The following is a 21,802-nucleotide window of genomic DNA, read 5'->3' on the forward strand; positions in this document are numbered from 1 at the left end:
ATGGTTTTAATGGTGGACAGGACCACATGGCCTGAGTCCTGAACAGAAAAGGTGATCACATGCTTCAATGTTGGTGAAGAAGAAGAGAAGGGAAGAGAAGGGAAGATGGAGGGGCTTGCTAGGCTTTTTATAACCTGTTCAGTCCCACCTCTCTGTTTCCTGTTCCTGTGTAAGAAATGTATTCTGATTGGTTGTCAGACTCACATGGGCCCATGCAGGGGCAACCTTCTAGGCTGTTTTAAATCCAGGTTTGATTGAGTTCAGATGCCATGTGGTCAGTTGAATAAAGGCTTATATTATCCTGCCTTATCCCATCACTCTGGAGTTGAAGAGGAGAACTCTTTATTATGTAAAGTGGACTAGCTTGGTCTTCTTAATGGCCCATTGACAAAGTGGGGATGGGCTGGAAGCTGTAGGAATTTACTTTGTGTTTAAAATGTGTTTCTCCCTTTTTTCACATCCAGGAAAATATAATATTCTGCCTTTTCAATATTTCCTAGGATATTTCATTTTTCTGGGAGAGGGCTAGGTGATAACTTCCTACACCAGCAAGGTGAGAGATACTTGTTCCAGCAGGGTGTAGATGTTTAATGGATTGGATTTTATTCCATCTTGCTGAGGAAGGGTTGCTAACCATGAGTTTTGAGGAATAGAGACCTCTTGACTGAGATTCCAACGTGGTGCCTTATGATCTCGAACCTATCTGATCAACAAATTCATTGGGCGAGCTGGAAATTAACTATTACTTAACCTAGCCTATTAGGAGCGTGGTGGCTTGAGACATTGGCAGGAGATTAGCAAACCCACATTCGAGACCCAAAAGCTGCCATGAGGCAGGGTTGAGCAGTGGTCTTTCACTCCAGCTCCTTCAGAGGATATGAAAGGAGCCCCCAACTAGGTGTCTCCATGGTAACGGTGATGTCACCAGCTAATCCTTTCAACCTGGAAACGCTTAGCAGGACTGCAAAAAAAAAAAACCTAGCCTATTTCCTTAAAGCAACAAAGAAACACTAAAATAATACAGTTCAAATAAATATATATTTGCTCCATGTGGTGGGATTCTGCAGCGGTTGAGTAAATTGAGCTACCATCTCACTGTGCAAGTGAAGGGATCCATGTCTTGATGCTTCCCATGCTATCGAAGGAAATCAAAATACACACCTATAAAATATTTGTTTTTTTGAAAAAGAAACAGATTGGGAAAATTGTTCCAGGCCATTCTAGCCATTCTATCTTATGGAAAGTTATCACCCAGCCCCCTCCCAGAAAAATGAAATAACCTAGGAAATATTGAAAAGGCAGAATATTACATTTCCCTGGATGTGAAAAGGAAGAAACATGTTTAAAGAGAGAATAGCTCCTTGTAGCTTCCTGCCCCCACCCACTTTGTCAATGGGCCATTAAGGTGGCCAAGCCAGTCCCTTTACATAATAAAGAGTTCTCCCCTTCAGCTCCAGGGGGATGGGATTAAGGCATGATAATATTGGCCCTTTACCCAACTCACCACATGGCATCGGAGAACTCAACCAAACCTGGATTCAAAACGCAGCCTAGAGAGTTGCCCCTGCATGACCCCATGGGAGTCTGACAACCAATCAGAAGACAAGCTCAAGATCAAAGGCCAGAGAGGGCATAAAACCAGGGACTCAGCATCTCAGTCCTCCCTTCTCTTCTTCTCCCCAACTTTGAAGCCTGTGATCACCTTTTCTGTTCAGGACTCAAGCCATGTGGTCCTGTCCACCATTAAAACCATCTTTCCAAGCAGCCTCCATGTCTCCAGTGTCTTTTTCCCCACTTGGAGCCGAACCCAGAAGGACATTTCTTCCAACAATCTTGTCACTGCTTAATTGGTTTGTCAACTTGTGCTTATATTCTGAGTTATGCAGTAGAATTGTTTCTTATCTGACAATGGTTAAAGCGCATGTCTCATAATACGTCACACATTCTTTACTTTTTTCTCTGATCTTCCGTTCGCCTGCCGAAGGAGGTGGGCAACACAGCTCTTGCCAAAATGTAAGATTTAGATAGTAGGATTTGTATTATTATTTTATTTTATATTAAAGTTGTTCATTAGAATATGTTTTCAGGTTTTATTTTCTCCTTATTCGGACATATGCTGCTTGGAAAGCCGACGATCCACACCTCATTAGTTCAGGGTGAAACTTCCCCTGACAAATCTATCTGTTACCAAGTTTTTACCTTAAGAGGTATTATTAAGGATTCCCCAACAATGTGTCACTTCCTTAAGATTCTTATCTGTGAAGAACATCCCTGGGACTAATGAAACCATGCAGGGCCATTGTTATTGTTAGCTCACCTTTCCTCCAAGGAGATCATAGTGCTGGGAATTTTTCTTACCCCCGTTTGGCCAAAGGCATTTAATCCTCTCACCTTCCCCTAGCATCGATTAAAACTGGTCTCCTCAGATGGTGAACTCAGCTTTTCTATTGCCCAGAAAGCCTTTAGGAAACAAGGTGGCATCCCATAGCAACTCTCTAGCAGGAGGCCTGCATAGGGAAACTCCATAGATCTCCAGTCAGGCTTCCAGCTCGAAATAAACAGAGTGTTGTGTGTTCCAGCATTGGAAGGCAAAAGAGGGATGGGTGGGAGCCCGCTGGAATCTGCCTCGCTTGTTGGAAATGCAAACACACCCAGATCTTTCATTCTGCTTTTTACTTCAGCCTTGGCTGGCACCAAGTTCCCGCACAAGCTAATACTGGGCTGTTGAAAGTTTTTAAGACCTGAATTAATGAAGTATCATGCAGAAGACAAAGGCAATTTGTATCATGGACTACAGCAGTCAAAATTATAAGCCTCGTTCATTGAACTATGGTTTGTTAGCAATGTCGCATGGAATACAGATAGTCCTTGACTTACAACAGTTTATTAAGTGACTTGTTAACAATGGCACTGAAAAAAAAAAGTGGCTTATGAACACATTTCACCGTTACGACCGTTGCAGCATCACCACAGTCATGCGATCAAAACGTGGATGCTTGGTAAACTGACTATGACAATTGCAGTGTCATGTGATCGCCCCTTGTGACCTTCTGACAAGCAAGGTTTCACTTAACAACCGTGTTATTCACTTACAATTGCAGTGATTCACATGACAACTGTGGCAAGAAAAATCTTAAAATAGGACAAAATTCACATAACTGTCTCACTTAGCAATGGAGATTTTGGGCTCCATGGTGGCTGCAAGTCAAGGACTCCTTGTAAAACATCATTAGCAAGATTTACACAACATTCCCAGCCATAAATCACAGCTGACAGACAAGAAAGGGTGGCTTAGCACACCATCCCAGCAAGTCCAACCTTGGTTTGTGAGTCTAGCCAAGAGTAGCTTATGCACACATCCAGTGGTGGGATACGACTGTCTGCTGGGAGCACCAGGTACCGTTCTGGTATGGTGCTCCGGAGGACCCATTCGCCCACCCGCGCTCCTTACCTGTATTTGAGCTGTTTGGGGCTTCTGCACATGTGCACGGAGCGTATGGCACCACGGAGCAGCTGGAGTGTCGCGGAGGCATTGCGGGCGATAAGTATGTTCATGTGGTCCCATTGCACCATACTGGTTGCAACGGGATCCGGAACCCACCACTGCACACATCCCATATTTACCTGTAAAGGTATGTGAGAATGACCTTGGGAGCAGGAAGAAGAATCACAGCCCCATCATTGATCTGATAAACAAAATTTGGAGTCCAAAGGGAGGAGGAGGGTGGAGCAAGCAGGACCTTGCCTGGTTTAGAGAAGAGTAAAGTGAGGGACAGGAGGAATAAAGGAAACTATTTAATAATAATAGAAAACATTTGTAGCTCAGGGCTGAAATGAGGGGTCCTTGAGGCTCTCTGAGCTTGGTTGTTTTCTTGCAGTGGATGGAAACTAACTGAAGAGAGAAGCCACCTAGAACTAAGGAGACATTTCCTGACAGTCACAACAATTAATAGCTTGCCTCCAGAAGTTGTCCATGCTCCAACACTGGAGGTTCTGAAGAAGAGATTGGACAACCATTTGTCTGAAATGGTATAGGCCAGGGTCTCCGGCTTGAGCAGTGGGTTGGACTAGAAGACCTTCAAGGTCCTTTCCTACTCCGTTATTCTATTTACCCAAACGGGTAAGGTCATCAGGAGGGGTACTTTCAAATTTGCAAGATTCTATTAAGGCCACATTTCAATAAAGAGAGAGCTAGCCTTTATTGTCCGGCTTCTTGGCTGGACGACCTCGAAAGGATGACATTGCACGAGTGCACACACCCAACTCCAGCCGCTTCTCTGCCACCTTCCAATTGGCGGGAGCATAAACAGAGGGCCGGGGCTTACTTAGAAAGAGCGCTGGCGTCACGAGCTGGCCAAGTACTGTGCAGATATTGTTTCCACCTCCTGGCTCAGAGCTGAAAGGACTAGCCTCCCGGGAGCTGCGGCGGAGCGCTCCTCCTCCCTCCTCCTCTTCCACCACTACCACCACCACCACTTCCTCCTGGCTGGAGTAAAGCGCCGTCTGAACCGCGCGCAACAGCGACAACTCGGCTTTGCAGGCGCGCGCTCGGTGACTTGCTCGGTCGCATTGCACCTCGCAGCTCCAGGACTTCGGGAGGAGACGGACGCAGGTGAGAGCGGGGAGTTGGGGTTTAAGCCAAGGGGCTGAGGCTGATGGGGAAGGGAGATCAAAACGCCCACCCTGTTCGTGGAGGGCTCAAACCTGAGACGGAGGAGCGTCGTTGGGTTCGATTCGCCCAACGGTGGATCGAACCCAACCCAACGAAGCCAAGAATCCGCCCAACGTTATCTAGGTCGGCCACACTCGGAGGGGAGCGCGAGTCAGAGGATGGCTCAGCTCGATTTGGGGAAGGAAGGGGGTCGGGGGCAAGTGTGAGAAATCGTCTTCCACGACCCCCTCTGCCCGGCAAAGCGGTGGCTCCAGACGCTGCTCGTGTCTCTGTTGGAGCCACGCCGAGGGAGAGAATCCCAGAAGGCCGAGGAGGCGAGGAGGAGGAGGGAGCTGGGTACGGTTGGCAGACTGGGGTGACTTCGCCCCTGCGTGGAAAAGCCACTTCCCGTCAGCTTCTTCTGCCCCCCAACTCTAATCTTCTGTACGTTAGCAGCGGAATTCAAGACAATTCTGCCGGGATCTCACTTTTCCCTCCCCTGCTCCTCCTACTCGGCAAAATCCTGCGGGGGGGGGGTGTTACTTGTTCCCCTTTTTAAAATATTGGCAGCTAAGCTGACTGCATCTTGCGTAGGGGAGTTTCTTACTTTCAATCTTCCTCTGGTTGTGTCCGGCTTGATCAGTTGCACCGAATTCAAAGGGAGAGAAATTTCATTTTTCTTCTTCTTCCATTTTTATGCCACCTTTATACCTTACTTTATATGGTAACTGTTATACCTCTTTTCTTCTTTGGCACCTCCAAGCTGCACTTGTAACCTTCCCCTCTTCCACTCTTGGCCCTTAATAATATGAGATGCTATTTCTGGAGCTCCAGGGTATTTTTTTTTCTTTTTAAAGATACGTCACATAGAATTCCAAATGTATTGCAGTATTGCGGCCCTTCAGTCTTCAGGCTCATGTTTCAGGATCCTAGGAAGCTGCCTTTTCTCCAATCTTACCATTTATCCCTCTGTGGTACTAATAAAAAAAATAGATGTTGCTTAAGGATGGAGCCCTTAATGCTCTCTGAGCTTCCTTGTTTGCTAGCAGATGCTTCGTTATCCCTCTAGCCCAGAAACGGGCATCCTTTCCTTTCAGGTAGAACCTGAGACTTACAGGCATTCATTTAGTGACATTCGGAGCTACAACCACACTGAAAAAAAGTGACTTATGACTGATTTTCACACACAGTACAATCATTGCAGCATCTTCATAGTCACGTGTTTGTCACGAATTTGGATGCCTGGGAACTGGCATGTATTTATGACGGCTGTGCTATCCTGGGTGATGTGACTGCCATCTGTAGCCTTCCCAGCTGGCTTCTGACAAGCAAAGTCAATGGGGAAACCAGATTCACTTAATGATTGCATGGTTCACTTAATAGCTACCGTGGTTTGCTTAACAACCGGCAAAAAAAGCAAATAAAATGGGGCAAAACTCACTTAACAACTGTCCTGCTTAGCAACAAAAATTAGGGGTTCAGTTGTGGTTGTAAATCATGGATTACCTGTATTGTTATTTGGATCCCTTCTTTTACTGATTTGTTATTGTATTTTGCCTCTACCTTGTGATCCAAGTCCATTGGGTAGATTACACGAATGCCTCTGGAACAAAAAGCAAAACAATAAAAGTTAATGACATTGAGTGATGTCAAGCTAACATCTACTCTCCCAGCATAGAACAGGGACGTGAAAACAAGCCGATTGCAAAGGTTAGAACTAAAGGAAGAGTTTTAACTTGGCACCATTAAGGTAGCAGCATTTCATATTCACAATGGCCCCTTCTTAAGTGGCTCCTTCCAGCCAAAAGGACCATCTTGCTTGTAGCCATCAGCCTCACTGGACTTGGCAGGAATACACCAGTAAAGAACTTGGAGGAGGTCTTATTTGAGAGAAGAGAAAAGGGCACCAAAGACGATAAGGCTTTTGCAGGCTAAACCATATGATGAAAGGCTCAGGGAATGAGATACGTTTAGCCTAACAAAGAGCAGACCTATGGGAGACTTGATAGCAGCCTCCCAATACCTGAAGGGCAATCACAGGGAAGAGGATGTCAATTTATTCTCCACAGCACCTGAGGGCAGGAAAAGAAGCAATGGATGGAGACTCCTCAGAGGGAAACCCAACCTGGAAATGAGGAGGAATTTCCTGACAGTGGGAATGATTAGCCAATGAAATAGTTTATCTCCTAGAGTTGTAGATGTCCAAGAGAAGATTGGGCAACTATTTGTCTAGGATGGAGAAAGGCCGCCTACCTTTAGCAGGAGATTGGACTTGAAGACCTCAAAGGTCGTTTCCAGCCCTGTGATTCTATGAAAGTCTGGAGCTCCAGACCATTAAGTCTCAGTCCCAAGACTTTAAATGGGGTCTGAAAACAAGTACCAGCCCATCAAGAGCAAAGGGGATTGTAATATAACTAGACACCCATTTTCATGCACAGGAAAATTGAGGGCTGCTCTTCGAACAGGTGTTTTTTTTTTCTTGCTGTGCTTTTTCACAGACCAGTTTAGTCTTGATGAGGATGGCTGGGAAAGGAAGTTAAGAATATGCCCCAATAGAGGAAACTATTTCTTTATTCTTCTTATCCAGGGTGGCAGGGAAAAGTAGACAAAGCTCCTTCCAGCTTCCTGTGCTGTACAGAAAAGATCCAAGGTCCTTCCAGGTCCTGCCATCTGCAGCTGCTGCTGCTTTAAACTACAACCAAAACCAGACTCCTCTTTCCATCAAAATCATGTTTTGGTGACTGCAATTTCTTTCCTTGGTCCACTGTGCTTAGAAGCCTTCTTCCACTCCATTGTTAAATATGCCTAATTTCTTGGCTGCATTAGTACATGTAGTCCTCGGCTTAAAATTATTTGTTTAGTGACCATTCAAAGTCACAATGGCACTGGATAGATTGACGTGTGACCATTTTTCACACTTACAACCACGACAGCATCACCACAATCACGGGATCAATCTTGGCAACCGATGGCTACAGTGTCCGGGGGTCGTGTGATCAGTTTGTATGACCCTCTGACAAGCAAAGTCAGTGGGGAAGCCAGGTTCGCTTATCAATCATGTTGCTAACTTTAACAGCTGCCGTGATTCACTTAACAACAGTGGCGAGAAAGGTTATAAAATGAGGCAAAACTCCCTTAACAGATGTCTTGCTTCACAATGGAAACTTGGAGCTCAATTGTGGTTGTGAATGAAGGACTGCGTTAGGGGACATTTTGCCCCTTATTCTGATACTCTCCAAGACTAAGTCAAAGTCTTAGTCAAAGGGACTAAGAGGCATAGTGGATGTGACCATAGATGTCCCTGGGGAATGTTAGGTCACTTGGTCCACCTTCCCTAACATTGCACCTCCCCACCTTTACAGTATGTTTCCCTTCATTTTATTCCTTCCAGTTCAATCTTGTCCAATTCTATCTGGAAAGTCCTGCAGTTTTCCTGGCAACATTTTTCAAAAATGGTTTTCCCTTTTGTCCTTTCTAGGACTGAAAGAGAGGGACTAGCTAAGGTCACCCAGCTGGATTTGTGTCTAAGGCAGGACTAGAATTCATGGTCTCTCAGCTTCTAGGCTGATGTCTTAGCCACTACACCAATCTGCCTCTTTCATACCCTCATCTTTCTCTTCCATCTTTTCTGCTCTTGATGCCCACTTTTCTGGAAACTTCCAGTAGGCAAGGAGAAGACAACCTTTACCTGGGGAGGAAGAGGAAGCAGAAAGGAAAGTGGCCTTTCCTTACTGCACAAAAATTAGGACAGTCCTTTCCCTCTTCTAGCCAACTCCAGTCCACCATCCTTGAAGTAAATGTCCCTTTGCCAACAGCTAGTCAGTTTCATATGTCAATGAAGATGCTCAGTCATCCCAATAAATGTCTGGAAGTCGAGTCATGGCAACTGGACTTCTTTCTTTTGCTGTTGGTTAGAAACGTGCCTCTGCTTATGCAATTAGCTTCTCAGTTTGAATAAGTTGGTTGGAGGATCCCGGAGGACATATACAAGGAGGTCCCCCCAACCAACTTGCTCCGACTGAAGAAGCTACTTGCATAAGCAGCAAAACATTTCAAAACAACGGGAAAAGAAAAGTTGTCCTGTTCCCATGACTCAATTTCTAGACTCACCTTCAATTTGCTGGTCCCCCATGTTGGAACCCACAGGACGTGGCTACTTTTAGTCATGACAGGATCTGCCTACCTCCTCCCTGGGGTTGTTTCTTCCCTCCTGTTTCTCCTACGTTAGCTTGGGGAATTCCAAGTAGGGTAGACAAATGAGACAGGAAGAGGCTAGGAATGAGACTCACCCATTTCTGCTGCTCTGACTGGTGGATCTTCTAGGCTGGTGACAATTGACAGGGGACAGAGCCCAAGGGGGAAACCAATGCAGCAGAAGCGGACCATTCCATAGTGACTCAAAACAGATACAGCAGAGACAGAATAGAAACCGGGCAATGAGGACCACAAATGTGTTGTGCCTTCTTAAGGATAGGTGAATTTCCCTAAGTAATGAGGGAAGCATGCAAAAAAAAAATGTGCTTTCTAGCTGACCTAATTTCTTTGTTCAATTTTGCCACCTTGGATTAGATTGCCAGATCTGCCTTTGTGACTCCTCCAAATTAGGGATTTGTTTCTGAGATAATTTAACTTGCTGGTTATACAGTCCCTGTGGTATTGCATGATGCAGGGCTGGGGAGCACTGAGTTCATTTCTACAAGCAACGAGCATGGGGCATCAAAAGGTTGGATATGGTGTGCAAAGCATTTTACCACAATAATACTTAAAATGCCAGAGTGCCTTGTTTTCGTGTCATCCGCTTAAACAGAAAAGGCGATCCTTCCAGATCAGCAAGAACTATAAAAGGCTGACATAAAGCATTCAGTTTTACAACCGTACTCTCTCTCGCTGTGCACACAAAACACCGCAATGATCTACTTAGTGAGCAGCTGGGGTTTATTGCAGGTGTAGCAAGGAATAAATAAAACCTTTGCATGATGAAAAGCAAGCACTGCTATCGTGCAAAAGCGATAGGGTTAAAAAGGCACGCGGCTCCAATTGAATTGCTTTCTTTTTATCTTTCTGCAGAGCATAGACGTTCTTGTTGGCAAATTTAATCCTGTCCTTTTGTTAGAAGAGTTTATGCAGCATTCCTAGAAAACCTCACCCAATCCCTGGTAAAGTCAATATTCCAGGCTGAAATTATTGTTCTGTTATCACAAATGGTGTATATTTTTTAAAAAAAAACAATGTCAAATGCATTCCGAAACAGCTTCAGCAGGCCCTGCAGATTTTACCAGATGAGCTGTCAGTCAGAACAGTTCCATTTAAATGGCGTCTGTAACAGCTCTTGATTCCGTTGGATCATCAAAAGCTTTGGGAATTGTGCAGTGCTTGTTTTGCTTGAAAATGATAAGGCTTAATGGTATTGTTATAAAAGAGATAGCTAGGGAACTTCCAGAGCCTCATTCTTGGTCTGTGAGAAAGGTTGGTTGCCTAGGAGATCAGATACCTCAAGGACAAAGGAATCGCTTGCGCATCCTTTTCTCATATACTCCCTAACGAAGTAGAAACAATACATATCAAAGCATCTCTTTGTTGTGTCTTCATGTTCAAGGTTTAGAAGCGCAGCAAAAATTTGTTATTTCAACCTCATGAGCCCATGTCATAGTGTAGTTTTTTCCCCGTGGTTTCCAAGCATGCTATAAACTATGTATGTATGTATGTATGTATGTATGTATGTATGTATGTATGTATGTATGTATGTATATGTATTTGTGTTACAACCCCTGGTATGCCCAAATATGGGAGGAAGCTCACTACTCCCTCCTTCTGTCCTTTGGCTCATCACAGAAAACCATCCAGGCAGAAAACCATATTTTTTTTATTTTTAATGTTGCCTTTTTATATTTGTGTTGTATTTGTGCTGATAAATAAATAAAGGGAGACTAGTATAGATCCATTTCGAGCTAATTAGCTCTCATCAGCTAGCCATACCCTTACTGGGATTTGAACCTGGGCTGTATTACATATTAGGCAGGAGTCTTAGCCACTATGCCACAGGCTCTCCTCCTTTATCAGCTGAGCCAGGGAAATAAGTATGTATTTGTGTTACAACCCCTGGTATGCCCAAATATGGGAGGAAGCTCACTACTCCCTCCTTCTGTCCTTCGGCTCATATATATATGTGGTGTGTGTGTGTGTATATATTCATTGACCATCAATGAAACAATTGTTTGAATCTTCCCCAAATGTTGTTTAGCAAGTTCTTTATTTTCTACCATGGCTTTCACTATATATGTTCTTGGCCATAATGGTGAAGACATTATTCTACCGATTGGTCGGGTTTGAAAGTGGGAGATCCATGGCTTTTTCATCTTCTGTTAAAGGCTCTGTGGCAGAAACGAAAGCTTGGGAGGAAATTATGGCTTTATTGTTATCACACCAGAGGAAGGTTGCTGCCGGTTCAGCCCCGGAGCAGCTGAGAGAGAACCGGTATGGTGACTCTTTTGGCCTGCCTGTTCCGCCCGTGCTCTACACCTGTTTTTATGGCAAAAGGCCATTTTGCACACGGGCCCCTGTGCAAACCCTGACAATCAGCTGGTTGTCGCAGGGGCAGTGGATTGTGCATGCCACATGAACGGAATGTGTGCGCGCAATCAGCAAACAGGTAGTGAAGCTAAGTGCAAGCCACTACCGTATCACACTGGCCTCCAACTGCTATTGGCTGCTGGGGGGGGGGGGGAGTTCAGCCCTTTTACCGAGCTAAGCTGAATGAAAAGAGAAGAATGTTCGTGTTTTATATCAAGAAGATGCTATTTTGGGATTCTCTCCTTTTGGGTTATCCTGTGTTTGGCCTTTTCAAGATGTTCGGATATTTATTTGTTTGTTTTGCAATTTTTTGCAAAAGAGACGTTTGCTAAACATCTTCCAGTTGCAATGTTGGTTGTCGTATCTCTGTAACCATGACGATTAGAACTTCATCGTTTCTAGCTACAGTAATTCAGCTTCACTTTTTTTTTTTAATCCAGTGCAGTTGGACAGACGCCACTCACACTCTAAAACATACTGAAATGTATAGAAAGATACGTGCTGAGTCATAATGCTATTGGTTTGCTTTTCTTTTCTCCTATATGAATTGTGAGTTAGTCAATGTGCGGTGGTTAATTGGTGGATAAGAAGATAAAAATGCATATGGGACTCCCACGCTGACCTACATTGATCTGAAGATTTGTACAGTCTGGGTTTGAATAATCAGTGGAGCCCAGTGGTGGGTTTCAAAAAAAGTTAGAACCTCTTCTGTAGGTGTGGCCTGCTTTGTGGGAGTGGCTTGCCAGCCATGTGACTGGGTGGGCGTGGCCCAACTTGTAAAATGTGGTAAAACTCACTTAACAATGCTCTTGTTTAGCAACCAAAATGTTGGCTCAGAAACTCTGGCATTTGAAGCACGCAAGTCTTAAAGCTGTCAAGTTACAAGACCCTTGCACCCCTAACCCTTTAGAAAAAAAAAACCCCAGGGGTCTTCAAACTTGACAGCTTTAAGACTTGTGGACTTCAACTCCCAGAATTTCTCCTCCAGTCATGTTAGCTCAGGAACTCTGGCATTGAAGTGTGCAAGTCTTAAAGCTGTCTAGTTACAAGACCCTTACACCCCTAACCCTTTAGAAAAAAAAAACCCAGGGGTGTTCAAACTTGACAGCTTTAAGACTTGTGGACTTCAACTCCCAGAATTCCTCCTCTCGCTCTTCATCTTGATGATGTGTGGACGGGCGGGGGAGGGAGCTGGAACTGGTTCTAAACGGCACTGTAGATTTGTGGAACCTCTTCTATAGAAGAGGTTAGAAGTGGCAGGACCCCACCCCTGGTGGAGCCCCTAAGATTTGTTTGTGATGCGCAAGCTCTACAGGTAAAAGGAGACACTGTTAACTTTGTTCCCTGTCCTTAAAACGTAGACCTTTCTACAGCAAGTCAGTTCAACTTCTGGTGTGAGCTCAAATGTAAGGTATAGGAAGGCCTCTTTGATTTCAGGGACCCTAAACTCCAAACTGTTCTTCACTTAACGATTCTTCTTCTGTTTGATTTGTAGAATAAGCAACAATGAGGAAATCCCTTGCAACCAGTTGGATTTTACTTCTCCTGCTCCAGATGGAGCCCTCTCTTTCCAAGAAGAAGCCTAAACCTGGTGGTGGCTGGAATACTGGGGGCCAACGCCCGCCTGGTTACCCCCAGCAACATCCTCCAAACAAACCTAATTATCCACAAGGTGGTTACCCTCAACCTTATCCTGGGCATGGAGGAGGCTACGGAGGAGGCTACGGAGGTGGATATGGAGGCGGCTATGGGGGCAGCCAGTATGGAAAGCCCTGGAAGCCCAAATCACCCAAGATGAAGCATGTGGCAGGAGCAGCTGTGGCCGGAGTTGCAGCAGGTGCATTGGGTGGTTACCTCTTAGGCAGTGCCATGTCAAACAGGCAGTTTATGTTTAGCAATCCTCAGGAGGAGCAGTGGTGGTATCAAAACCGCGACCGCTACTCCGACCAAGTTTACTACCCGAAGTATGACCAGTCAGTTTCGAGGGACATCTTCGTGAGAGACTGCACGAACGTCACCGTGACCCAGTACGTGGAGCCCAGTGGGAACAGGACAGCAGATGAGATGGAGAGAAAGACAGTGACCCAGGTGGTACACCAGATGTGCACTGAGCAATACAAGTTGATGTCAGGTGTCACTTCGCTGCTTGCCAACCCTTCTGTGCTTGTAATGTTTACACTGGTTTTATGTTTCCTGATACACTGAGCTGTTTTCCTGAAGGTTCTCTCTTGTTTAGCTAGCAATGTGGAGAAGGGACCTCTAAAAAGCATACACCTGGTGGGAGAGTACATTTTTGTAAATGCAATTTTTAGTGGGTGTGTTTAAGAGTTGTTCTATCTCTTAAGTATTCTTGAACATACTGGCTTCTTCTGAGCACACCTGGTCCCTTCATAACCACCTGTGATTCTGTCTTTAGCTGCAAAACAGTTTTGGATGGGGGAAGGAGGGACATAAGAACATTTTATAACAACCCCTGCCCTGCTAGAAATCTCACTCCATTCTCAAATATTGACCATTGAGCCTGCGCTTACATCCAATATAGTAACATACAGTACATAAGAATGGCCAAGTAATTCTTGGCCAGCTACTGTTACTCTGCACCTTGCTAGAAAACCTTTTTTTTAATTTTTATATTTAATGCAGCAGTCATTTTGCATTATCACAAAGTCTGTCTTTCCAAAGGACCAAGTGTATCTTCACAAGGAAGGGTTTGCATTTTTAAAGGGCTTTGACAACCAGAGATGATCTGTATTATAGCCTTGGAGCTCTTGAGTGACCCATCCACCATGACTGATTCACACATGGACATTTTGAAGGCTATTCCACATGTAAGAAAAACCTATTGCCTATGAAGCACAATTGCTGCAGATACACAGCATGTGATTACTCTTGCTGAAGGCAAGTAGCCTTGAAACAAAGATACCATGGTGGAAATACTTTATTCGGAGCCAAAGAAAAAAGTCATTTTTGGAAGGTGAAGGAGCAGGTTGAAATAGTATTTCTGTTAAGAAATAAGACATTTCTGAAATGATTTCCAGAAATCTAAAGCTATTGGTAATTGTTAATTGCCATAGTGGCACTTTAGAGTCCAAGGGTATATGAAAAATTACCTTATAAGTAGACTAAGAATACACACATATTTTCCAAAGAGGACTTCAATTCCTCGCCTTTTAAATGATAATTGTCCTGACTCAAATGGGATAAGCTGATCAGAAAGCTAATATTAACGATTCAGTTAACATCAGGAGTAAGGTAGCCTCCAACAGATCCTTGGACCACAAAATCACTAGGAATTTGAAGGGTTTTAACCCCGGAGAACTTTGAAATTAACTTCCACTTCCAGTACCAAAGTCCCTTTCTTTGGCTTCTTGAGAAAGTCAAAGACAATTTAAAATTGTCTCTGGAACAACTGCAGGACCTGACAGTGCTACTAATTCACAGATCATTTGTGTGCGTGGGAAAATTACGCCTGCCATCCATCCTGAAGTCTCAGCTGGCCCCAATACTGCTAGTTAGAACATAAAACACAGAATTATAGGGCAGGAAGGGACTATAAATCCAACCCCTTGCTCAAGGCAGGAAACCTTATGCCCTCCCAGTCAAAGGGTTGTCTGGTCTATTAAGCAAGAGGGCGTGATCCCCTCTGTCTTCAGCTACAGGCCAGAATAAGAAATTCATGGATGGTCTTCTAATGAACTTTGAGAGCAAGAACCTAATGTTGAGCTTGTGAACTGAGTTTGTGGGACCAGCTTTGGCACTATACGAGAATGATTCTTTAAACAAGGTTGCTACAAATACTTCACTCTTGCCACACTTGGCTTTTGCTTCCTTCTTGTTTTATTTATTTCCTTGAGGGTTTGGGATGCAAAAGCTGATGTGGCCTCCACAAGTGTTACATTTTTTTGACCATTATATTTGTTAGCAGGGTTTGCGTTTGTTATTTCCCCGTTGTATACAGCAAGGCTTAGAAATATTACTGCCAGAAACACAACAGTAACTGGAAATCAGCTCGTTTGAAGATCCCATACTCATTTAATTTTAAGAGCTAATTGAAAATTGCACTGTAATAATTGTGTCTGTCCTAATGCTTTCAGCCTACGGTGGTTATAAAGGGCACTTTTTAAAAACTATGGTGTATTTCAAGTGATTTGCTGATTGACACTGTGTTTGTACCAGTTATAAAATTGTAAGTGCAGTAAAAATATAATGGGATATGCTCTTCACCTAGTGAGTACATCTGGTATATATGAATATTTTGCCAGGTGATTACTGTAAAGGCCAGCTTTAAATATTGTTGTTTTAATATAAGAGCAAAAAAAAACTAAATTGAGGGGTGGTGGGGAAATGTTCGATTTTGAAGTGACATATCAGTTGTCATCAGGATATTTTGTAACTCTGTAACTATGCATGGGCTTCATTTTGATTTGCGTTTTTTTAAAAAAAATAAATGTTTGATATAAAGTTAAAAATAAAATATGAGAAATAAAACATTTGGACTATGTTAAATTATTCCTAAAAAATATAAGTACATATTGTTCCTATACATACATCAAAATAACCTTTCCCAAAATATCAGACGTCACAGAATAAAATCCAAGATTCTGGATCCAAATGGGTCCAGTTTTGTTATTAGTGGAATGAATGATCTGTGCAGCTGGACTTTGGTTTTAGGAAAAGAAAGCAAATAGATTTTTAAACTGCATTTTGGGGATAGATACAGTAGTTATTTGGATAGGATTTCCAATAATTAGTATAAACATTTGACCAATAGTACTTTTGCTTCTGAGGAAAATTGTTTGTGGTGTTTCATCATCTTCTCAAGTGTTAGAATGGTCTTGGATAATTTTTTACCATGCATACATTTGATCTGAACATCTCACTAAGCCAGAACAGTCTTTAAAATGGATAAACATGATTCATGGCTTAGTTTTATTTACTCACTTATTTACTGGTTTGTTTGTTTATTAAATGTATATATTGCCCATCTTAATGGCAAGCCCCTCAACCAAGTCTTATCAACTTTTGCTAATAAAATTGTTTATGGTGTATATATCAGAAGTGTTTGGGAAAATGAATGTAATACAATCTCTCTCTCTCTCTCTCTCTCTCTCTCTCTCTCTCTCTCTCTCTCTCTCACACACACACACACACACACACCATTCTTATAATTTAAAATACTATGAAGCTTGCAGGTGGGATGCTAGTCATGTTAATCCAAACTTAAATCAATGCATGTTATTTTAGCATGGCGTGAAAAGCCAATTCAAACTAAGCAATTTACTTTTTTTTTTTTTATATATACTATATACTATATTTAATATTTATTATTCTATGTACAGTCTTGCAACCTCCTCCACCTACGTATTTAATTATTTAACTGTTTTGTATGTATTTTATAACGTATTTTAGTGACTGTACACCGCCCCGAGTCCCTTCCGGGAGAGGGGGCGGTCTATAAATATGAATAATAATAAAATAATAATAATAATAAGGACTTTTTTAGATCAGTTAATCCAAGTTCTTCCTTACTATAGCAGTTGATTTGCAAACAAGGACCAAATACAAGGCCAACAGACCTATTTTGGTGTTATACAGGCCACAGTTTTATTTGGCAGTTCAGCTAAAAGTGTGAAGAATAAATGGGGATTAGCAAGTCAAACAGCAGTTAACAAGTAATCTTCAAATACATTTTGTGCTGGAACATTAGGTGATCAGCATACCAAAAGGAAACAAATCTGAGCACTATATATCATATGGAGTGTGTTAGATTGTAATGAATAATCAAAATAGCTTAAAATTCTAGCTTCTAGTTCACAGCATTCATGCTCAGATAGACTTCCCAGCTGGTTTTGTATAGTTCTTTCCACCACACAAAGAAGGAAAATGAAACAGAAATGCAAACACTGTATTATATCCCAGTTCGCCTTCAGGATTTCTTTGTTCTTAACAAAATAGATGCTAAAGCTAGCTTGAAATTATCTTTTACAGCTGAATTAAGGCAAGATCCAAATTCAGAAATAACAGAAGGATTTTGCTTCCTCATTAGTCTTACTAGCTTAGCCACACCTACCGATAGGAGAAGTCAAGCAAGGATGTCCAGGACGTGCTTATCAACACATTCCTATGAAGGATTGATACAAAAATTCTTCAACTTCACATCTTGTTTAAAGAAGGCAGGTTTTTTGTTTTTTTGGCTGAAGCTGAGAATCCATCAGCTTTTCTTTTCTCAAAGAGACTCCTTTTTGAGAATCCTAGGGCTGGAAGGAAAATGGAATAAATCCAACTGCATCCTTTGTTTCAAGAAAAGCAGCACATTCATACTGAAGTCAACTGCCTTTTCAATTTTGGAATAATTTCAATCCAAGCCAAGTCTCTTTCCACTTCTGATTTGTGACAATCATCACAGCATGGCAGAAAAGAATACTAAAGATAGAATTAGAGCTTAACCCTAAAAGTGTTTTTTTTTCCAAAAAGACAACTGGACTTTCTTGTTTTTTTTTCTTTGAAAACCTTTTGCTTCTCATCCAAGGAGCTTCTTGGATGAGAACTAAAATGTTTTCAAAGGAAAAATAACAGTCTAGTTGCCTTTTTTTGGGGGGGGGAGCACCTTGGGACAACCATAGGAGAACTATGACCTGGATGATTGAAAATCTCTGTAGACAATTAGAGTTTAAACCCACTTAGGTATTCAGTAATCTTTAAGAGGTCAAGGAAAAGAAAGAATGGAAAACAACATGGAACCATGTGGCTTTCAAACAACATTCTCAGTCTACAAATTACTAATGACTAGACGAAACCTCCCAGTCATATTTAAGGATAGGGATGACAATTTAGACAAAGAAGGCACAAAAGCAGTTTATCAAGCAGGAGTCCATGCAACCCCAGGGCCACAAGTGTCCTCAAGTCTTCTTTCTGTAGCCCTCAACCCACTCCTCCTGAAAAGTGATGATTCAGCTTTCCACCGTTCAGGGATAGGAACCAGAAGGGAATGCTCTAACGTTGGTATGTCATAGTTTCAAAAAAAAAAGTGTTCAGCTCAGCATTCGCAGCCCATCCAGGTGCATGGTTTTTCATCACCAAGTTTGCAACGTTCATTGTAAAACATGTTTGCCATCAAATGCTGCCTGCCTCTCTCTTGAGGTGTATGACAGCTTTCACCACTCAGCAAAAATGGTTGACTGATCAGATACGTGTTGGAATTATCAGCTCCCATTAGAGGAGAGCTATTTTGGAAATAGTCAAACAAAAGGCATCCAAACCTATCCAGTTGTTTGATCCCAATTGTTCAGAAAGTCCGTTTGGTCCCAAGACTGGACTTGAGGCGTGTTTGAATGGAACCTTCAGTTCAAATCTTGATGGATTCATTTTTTAAAAAAAATCTCAGAAGTCTCCTTCCTTCCTTCCTTCCTTCACTTTTTCTTAAAAGCAACTTCTACTATCATGTGACCTGCTAAAATGTTTCCTGAAAACTGAGCAGATTCCACTGAAGGATCGAGGCAACAGGAATAGGGGAATTGTCCACTGTCTCCATCTTAAATTAGACTTGACAAATACAAAAAAGGAATCACTTTAGACTGATTCATGATGGCAATTGGAATTCATTCATAAGTAGCCTATGTATGGCAGCTCTTTGCATCTGATGCAGTCTCCAGAAAAACATAAAGTCACCACTAAATTCTTGCTGAAGAGAGAAATATTCCAGACCTCTGATAAATTAATAGCAACCATGGAAGAGACTTAGAAAGCATAGCCCTTAGATGATCAGGAAAGGAGCGATTACGGTAATGACTGAAATGGCAAAAGGATGAATAAGAAACAAAGCATTCTCAAAAGAGAAATGCAAATCAGACACAGCATTATTTGTGGGGTTGGGTCCACTGGCTCTTCCGGGACTATTAGCAAAAGCTGCTCCTTCTCCATGTTTGAACTCACTTTTGATCTCCAGTGTAGTGAGAACAGTCAAGCGGTGGTACATCTCCATGCATTTTTCATTTGCCACCTGTGTCACCACTCTGGCTTCCAATTCATCTTCCGTTTGGTTTCCAGTGGGCTTCACATACTCTCCTATGGTGACATTTACACACTCACTCAGAAAAACATATCTTGGAATTGGCTGGCTAGAGTTTGGGTGGTAAACATGGGTGGCAAAACGGTGGCGGTTTTCATTCCACCAACGTTCTTCCTCACTGTCGTTAAAACGAAAATACATCTCGGCTATGGGGCTGCCTAAGATGTAGTTCTCAGGGTCTTCCACTGGAATATCTACAACAGGTTCCCCCACTACATATTTCACTTCATCATCCTTTGGCTTAGGGTCCCCTGGGTTGCCATCATTGGGTCTGGGACTGTGTCCTCCCGGAGAGCTGGAGAAAGTACGATACTGCTCAATGCACATTTCCTTCACCACATGCTTCACCACCATGGCTTCCATCTCGTCCGCTGTTGCATTCCCTGTGGGCTCAATGTATTCTTTCACTGTGATGTTCACACAGTCTCTCACAAAGATATCTTGTGGAACAGGCTGGATGTACTGGGGGTAGTAAACTTGATCAGAATAACGATGGCGATTTTCATGCCACCACCGCTCCTCATTCTGGTTGTTAAATTGAAAATGCATATTAGACATGGCACGTCCCAGGAAGTAGCCTCCAACAGCTCCTGCCGCTGCACCTGCAATTGCCGCTCCAGCCATATGCTTCATGTTAGTCTTGGGCGGTTTAGGTTTCCAGGGTTTGGGATTATTGTGTCCCCAGTGAGGATTTTGGGGGTTATATGGTTGGTGTGGGAAATACCCAGGATTTTGAGGGTTGACCGGATATGGTGGACGTCCTGGATTTTGAGGGTTGACCGGATATGGTGGAGGATGGGCTGGGTTTTGGGGGTTGACCGGATATGGTGGACGACCTGGATTTTGAGGGTTGACCGGATATGGTGGAAGGTGGGCTGGGTTTTGGGGGTTGACCGGATATGGTGGAGGATGGGCTGGGTTTTGGGGGTTGACCGGATATGGTGGAGGATGGGCTGGGTTTTGGGGGTTGACCGGATATGGTGGAGGGTGGGCTGGGTTTTGGGGGTTGACCGGATATGGTGGAGGGTGGGCTGGGTTTTGGGGGTTGACCGGATATGGTGGAGGGTGGGCTGGGTTTTGGGGGTTGACCGGATATGGTGGAGGATGGGCTGGGTTTTGAGGGTTGACCGGATATGGTGGAGGACGGGCTGGGTTTTGGGGGTTGACTGGATATGGATAGGCAGGGTTGTATGGAGGGGGATTCCCTGGGTTAACAGGATTATTTGGGGGGTGGGCAGGGTTGTATGGTGGAGGATTCCCTGGGTTAACAGGATTATTTGGGGGGTGGGCAGGGTTGTATGGAGGGGGATTCCCTGGGTTAACAGGATTATTTGGGGGGTGGGCAGGGTTGTATGGAGGGGGATTCCCTGGGTTAACAGGATTATTTGGGGGGTGGGCAGGGTTGTATGGAGGGGGATTCCCTGGGTTAACAGGATTATTTGGGGGGTGGGCAGGATTTTGAGGGTTGACAGGATAAGGTGGAGGGTGTCCTGGATTTTGTGGATTGGCAGGATTATGGGGGGGCTGTGCCGGATTATGTGGAGGAGGTTTTGCGTGGTTTGGAGGCTGTTTTGCAGGATGTTCAGGCCTCTTTGGAGGTTCATGCTGGGCAGGCCTGTTCACGGGTGGTTTGGGTGCCGGTTTTCTAGGTCTGTCTACAGGATGATGGGAGGGTTTGCTAGGGTGATGGGAGGGTCTGCTAGGATTATGGGAGGGTCTGCTAGGTCGGCTTGGATTTCGACTGCTGCTGCCACTCGGCCTGCTCCTTCCTTTTTTGGAAACGGAGATGATCTCCTCGGTCTGGAGCAAAATGAAGAGAATCACAATTGAGCAGGTCAACAGGAATTTCCCCATGGTGACAATTCTGCAAGATAAAATGAGATAGACATCTAGTTTGAGAGACATGCAAGCATGATACAAATGATACAAATTTATCAAGGAGAGTAGCCCCAAGTGTGCTTTTTCAAGAGGCGACTAGACTTTCTGGTTTTTCTTTGAAGACGCTTTGCTTCTCATCCAAGAAGCTTCTTCAGCTCTGACTGGATTGTGGGGAATGAAAGGATTTATACTCCTTGAAGTCATCTGTTCATTTGCATTCTTTTAGCAAGTCATTAAGGCCAGCTGGAGGTTTTGCTGTGTCATCAGGGTCCTGTCCCCCCAGTGGTGCAAATTGGGGTGGAGCCTTCTTAGAACTGTTGAAAGGCCTGTGTTGTAGATTGGAGATAGAGGATGTCACCCTCTGGAATGACCTCCCCCTCGATATTAGAACTACTACCGACCTCCGCTCCTTCCGACAGAAACTTAAGACCCACCTGTTCCAATTAGCTGGCCTGGCTGATTTATAGTCCCATTTTCAACCTCCTGGCAAACACCTGATTTTGGGGTAATTTTTAAGGGTAATTTTATTCAAATTTTAATCTATTGTACAGTGTATAATCTACCTCCTCCGTCTATTTATGTATATCTATCTATATTTTTGTATCTACATTGTTTTAATATGACTGTACACCGCC

General features: G+C 43.4%; 2 protein-coding genes across 2 annotated transcripts in view; one reads left to right on the forward strand and one right to left on the reverse strand.

Moving 5' to 3' along the window:
- The first annotated feature begins 4,393 nt into the window (after positions 1-4,393).
- Positions 4,394-15,709, forward strand: LOC309396182 (major prion protein-like). The gene is made up of 2 exons (XM_081961071.1): positions 4,394-4,612; positions 12,717-15,709. The coding sequence occupies exon 2, from the start codon at positions 12,728-12,730 to the stop codon at positions 13,424-13,426; it is 699 nt and encodes a 232-aa protein (XP_081817197.1). The 5' UTR covers positions 4,394-4,612; positions 12,717-12,727; the 3' UTR covers positions 13,427-15,709.
- A 1,091-nt stretch (positions 15,710-16,800) lies between these two features.
- Positions 16,801-21,802, reverse strand: part of LOC309396177 (uncharacterized protein) — a 28,748-nt gene continuing 23,746 nt past the window's right edge. Inside the window, exon 3 of the mRNA XM_081961062.1 lies at positions 16,801-21,153. Coding sequence (XP_081817188.1) covers positions 18,975-21,143 — 2,169 coding nt within the window. The 5' untranslated portion in view covers positions 21,144-21,153 and the 3' untranslated portion in view covers positions 16,801-18,974. The remainder of the gene's footprint in view (positions 21,154-21,802) is intronic.

This window comes from Natrix helvetica, assembly GCF_964273705.1.
Source record: "Natrix helvetica genome assembly, chromosome: 8".
NCBI classification, from domain to species: Eukaryota; Metazoa; Chordata; class Lepidosauria; order Squamata; family Natricidae; genus Natrix; species Natrix helvetica.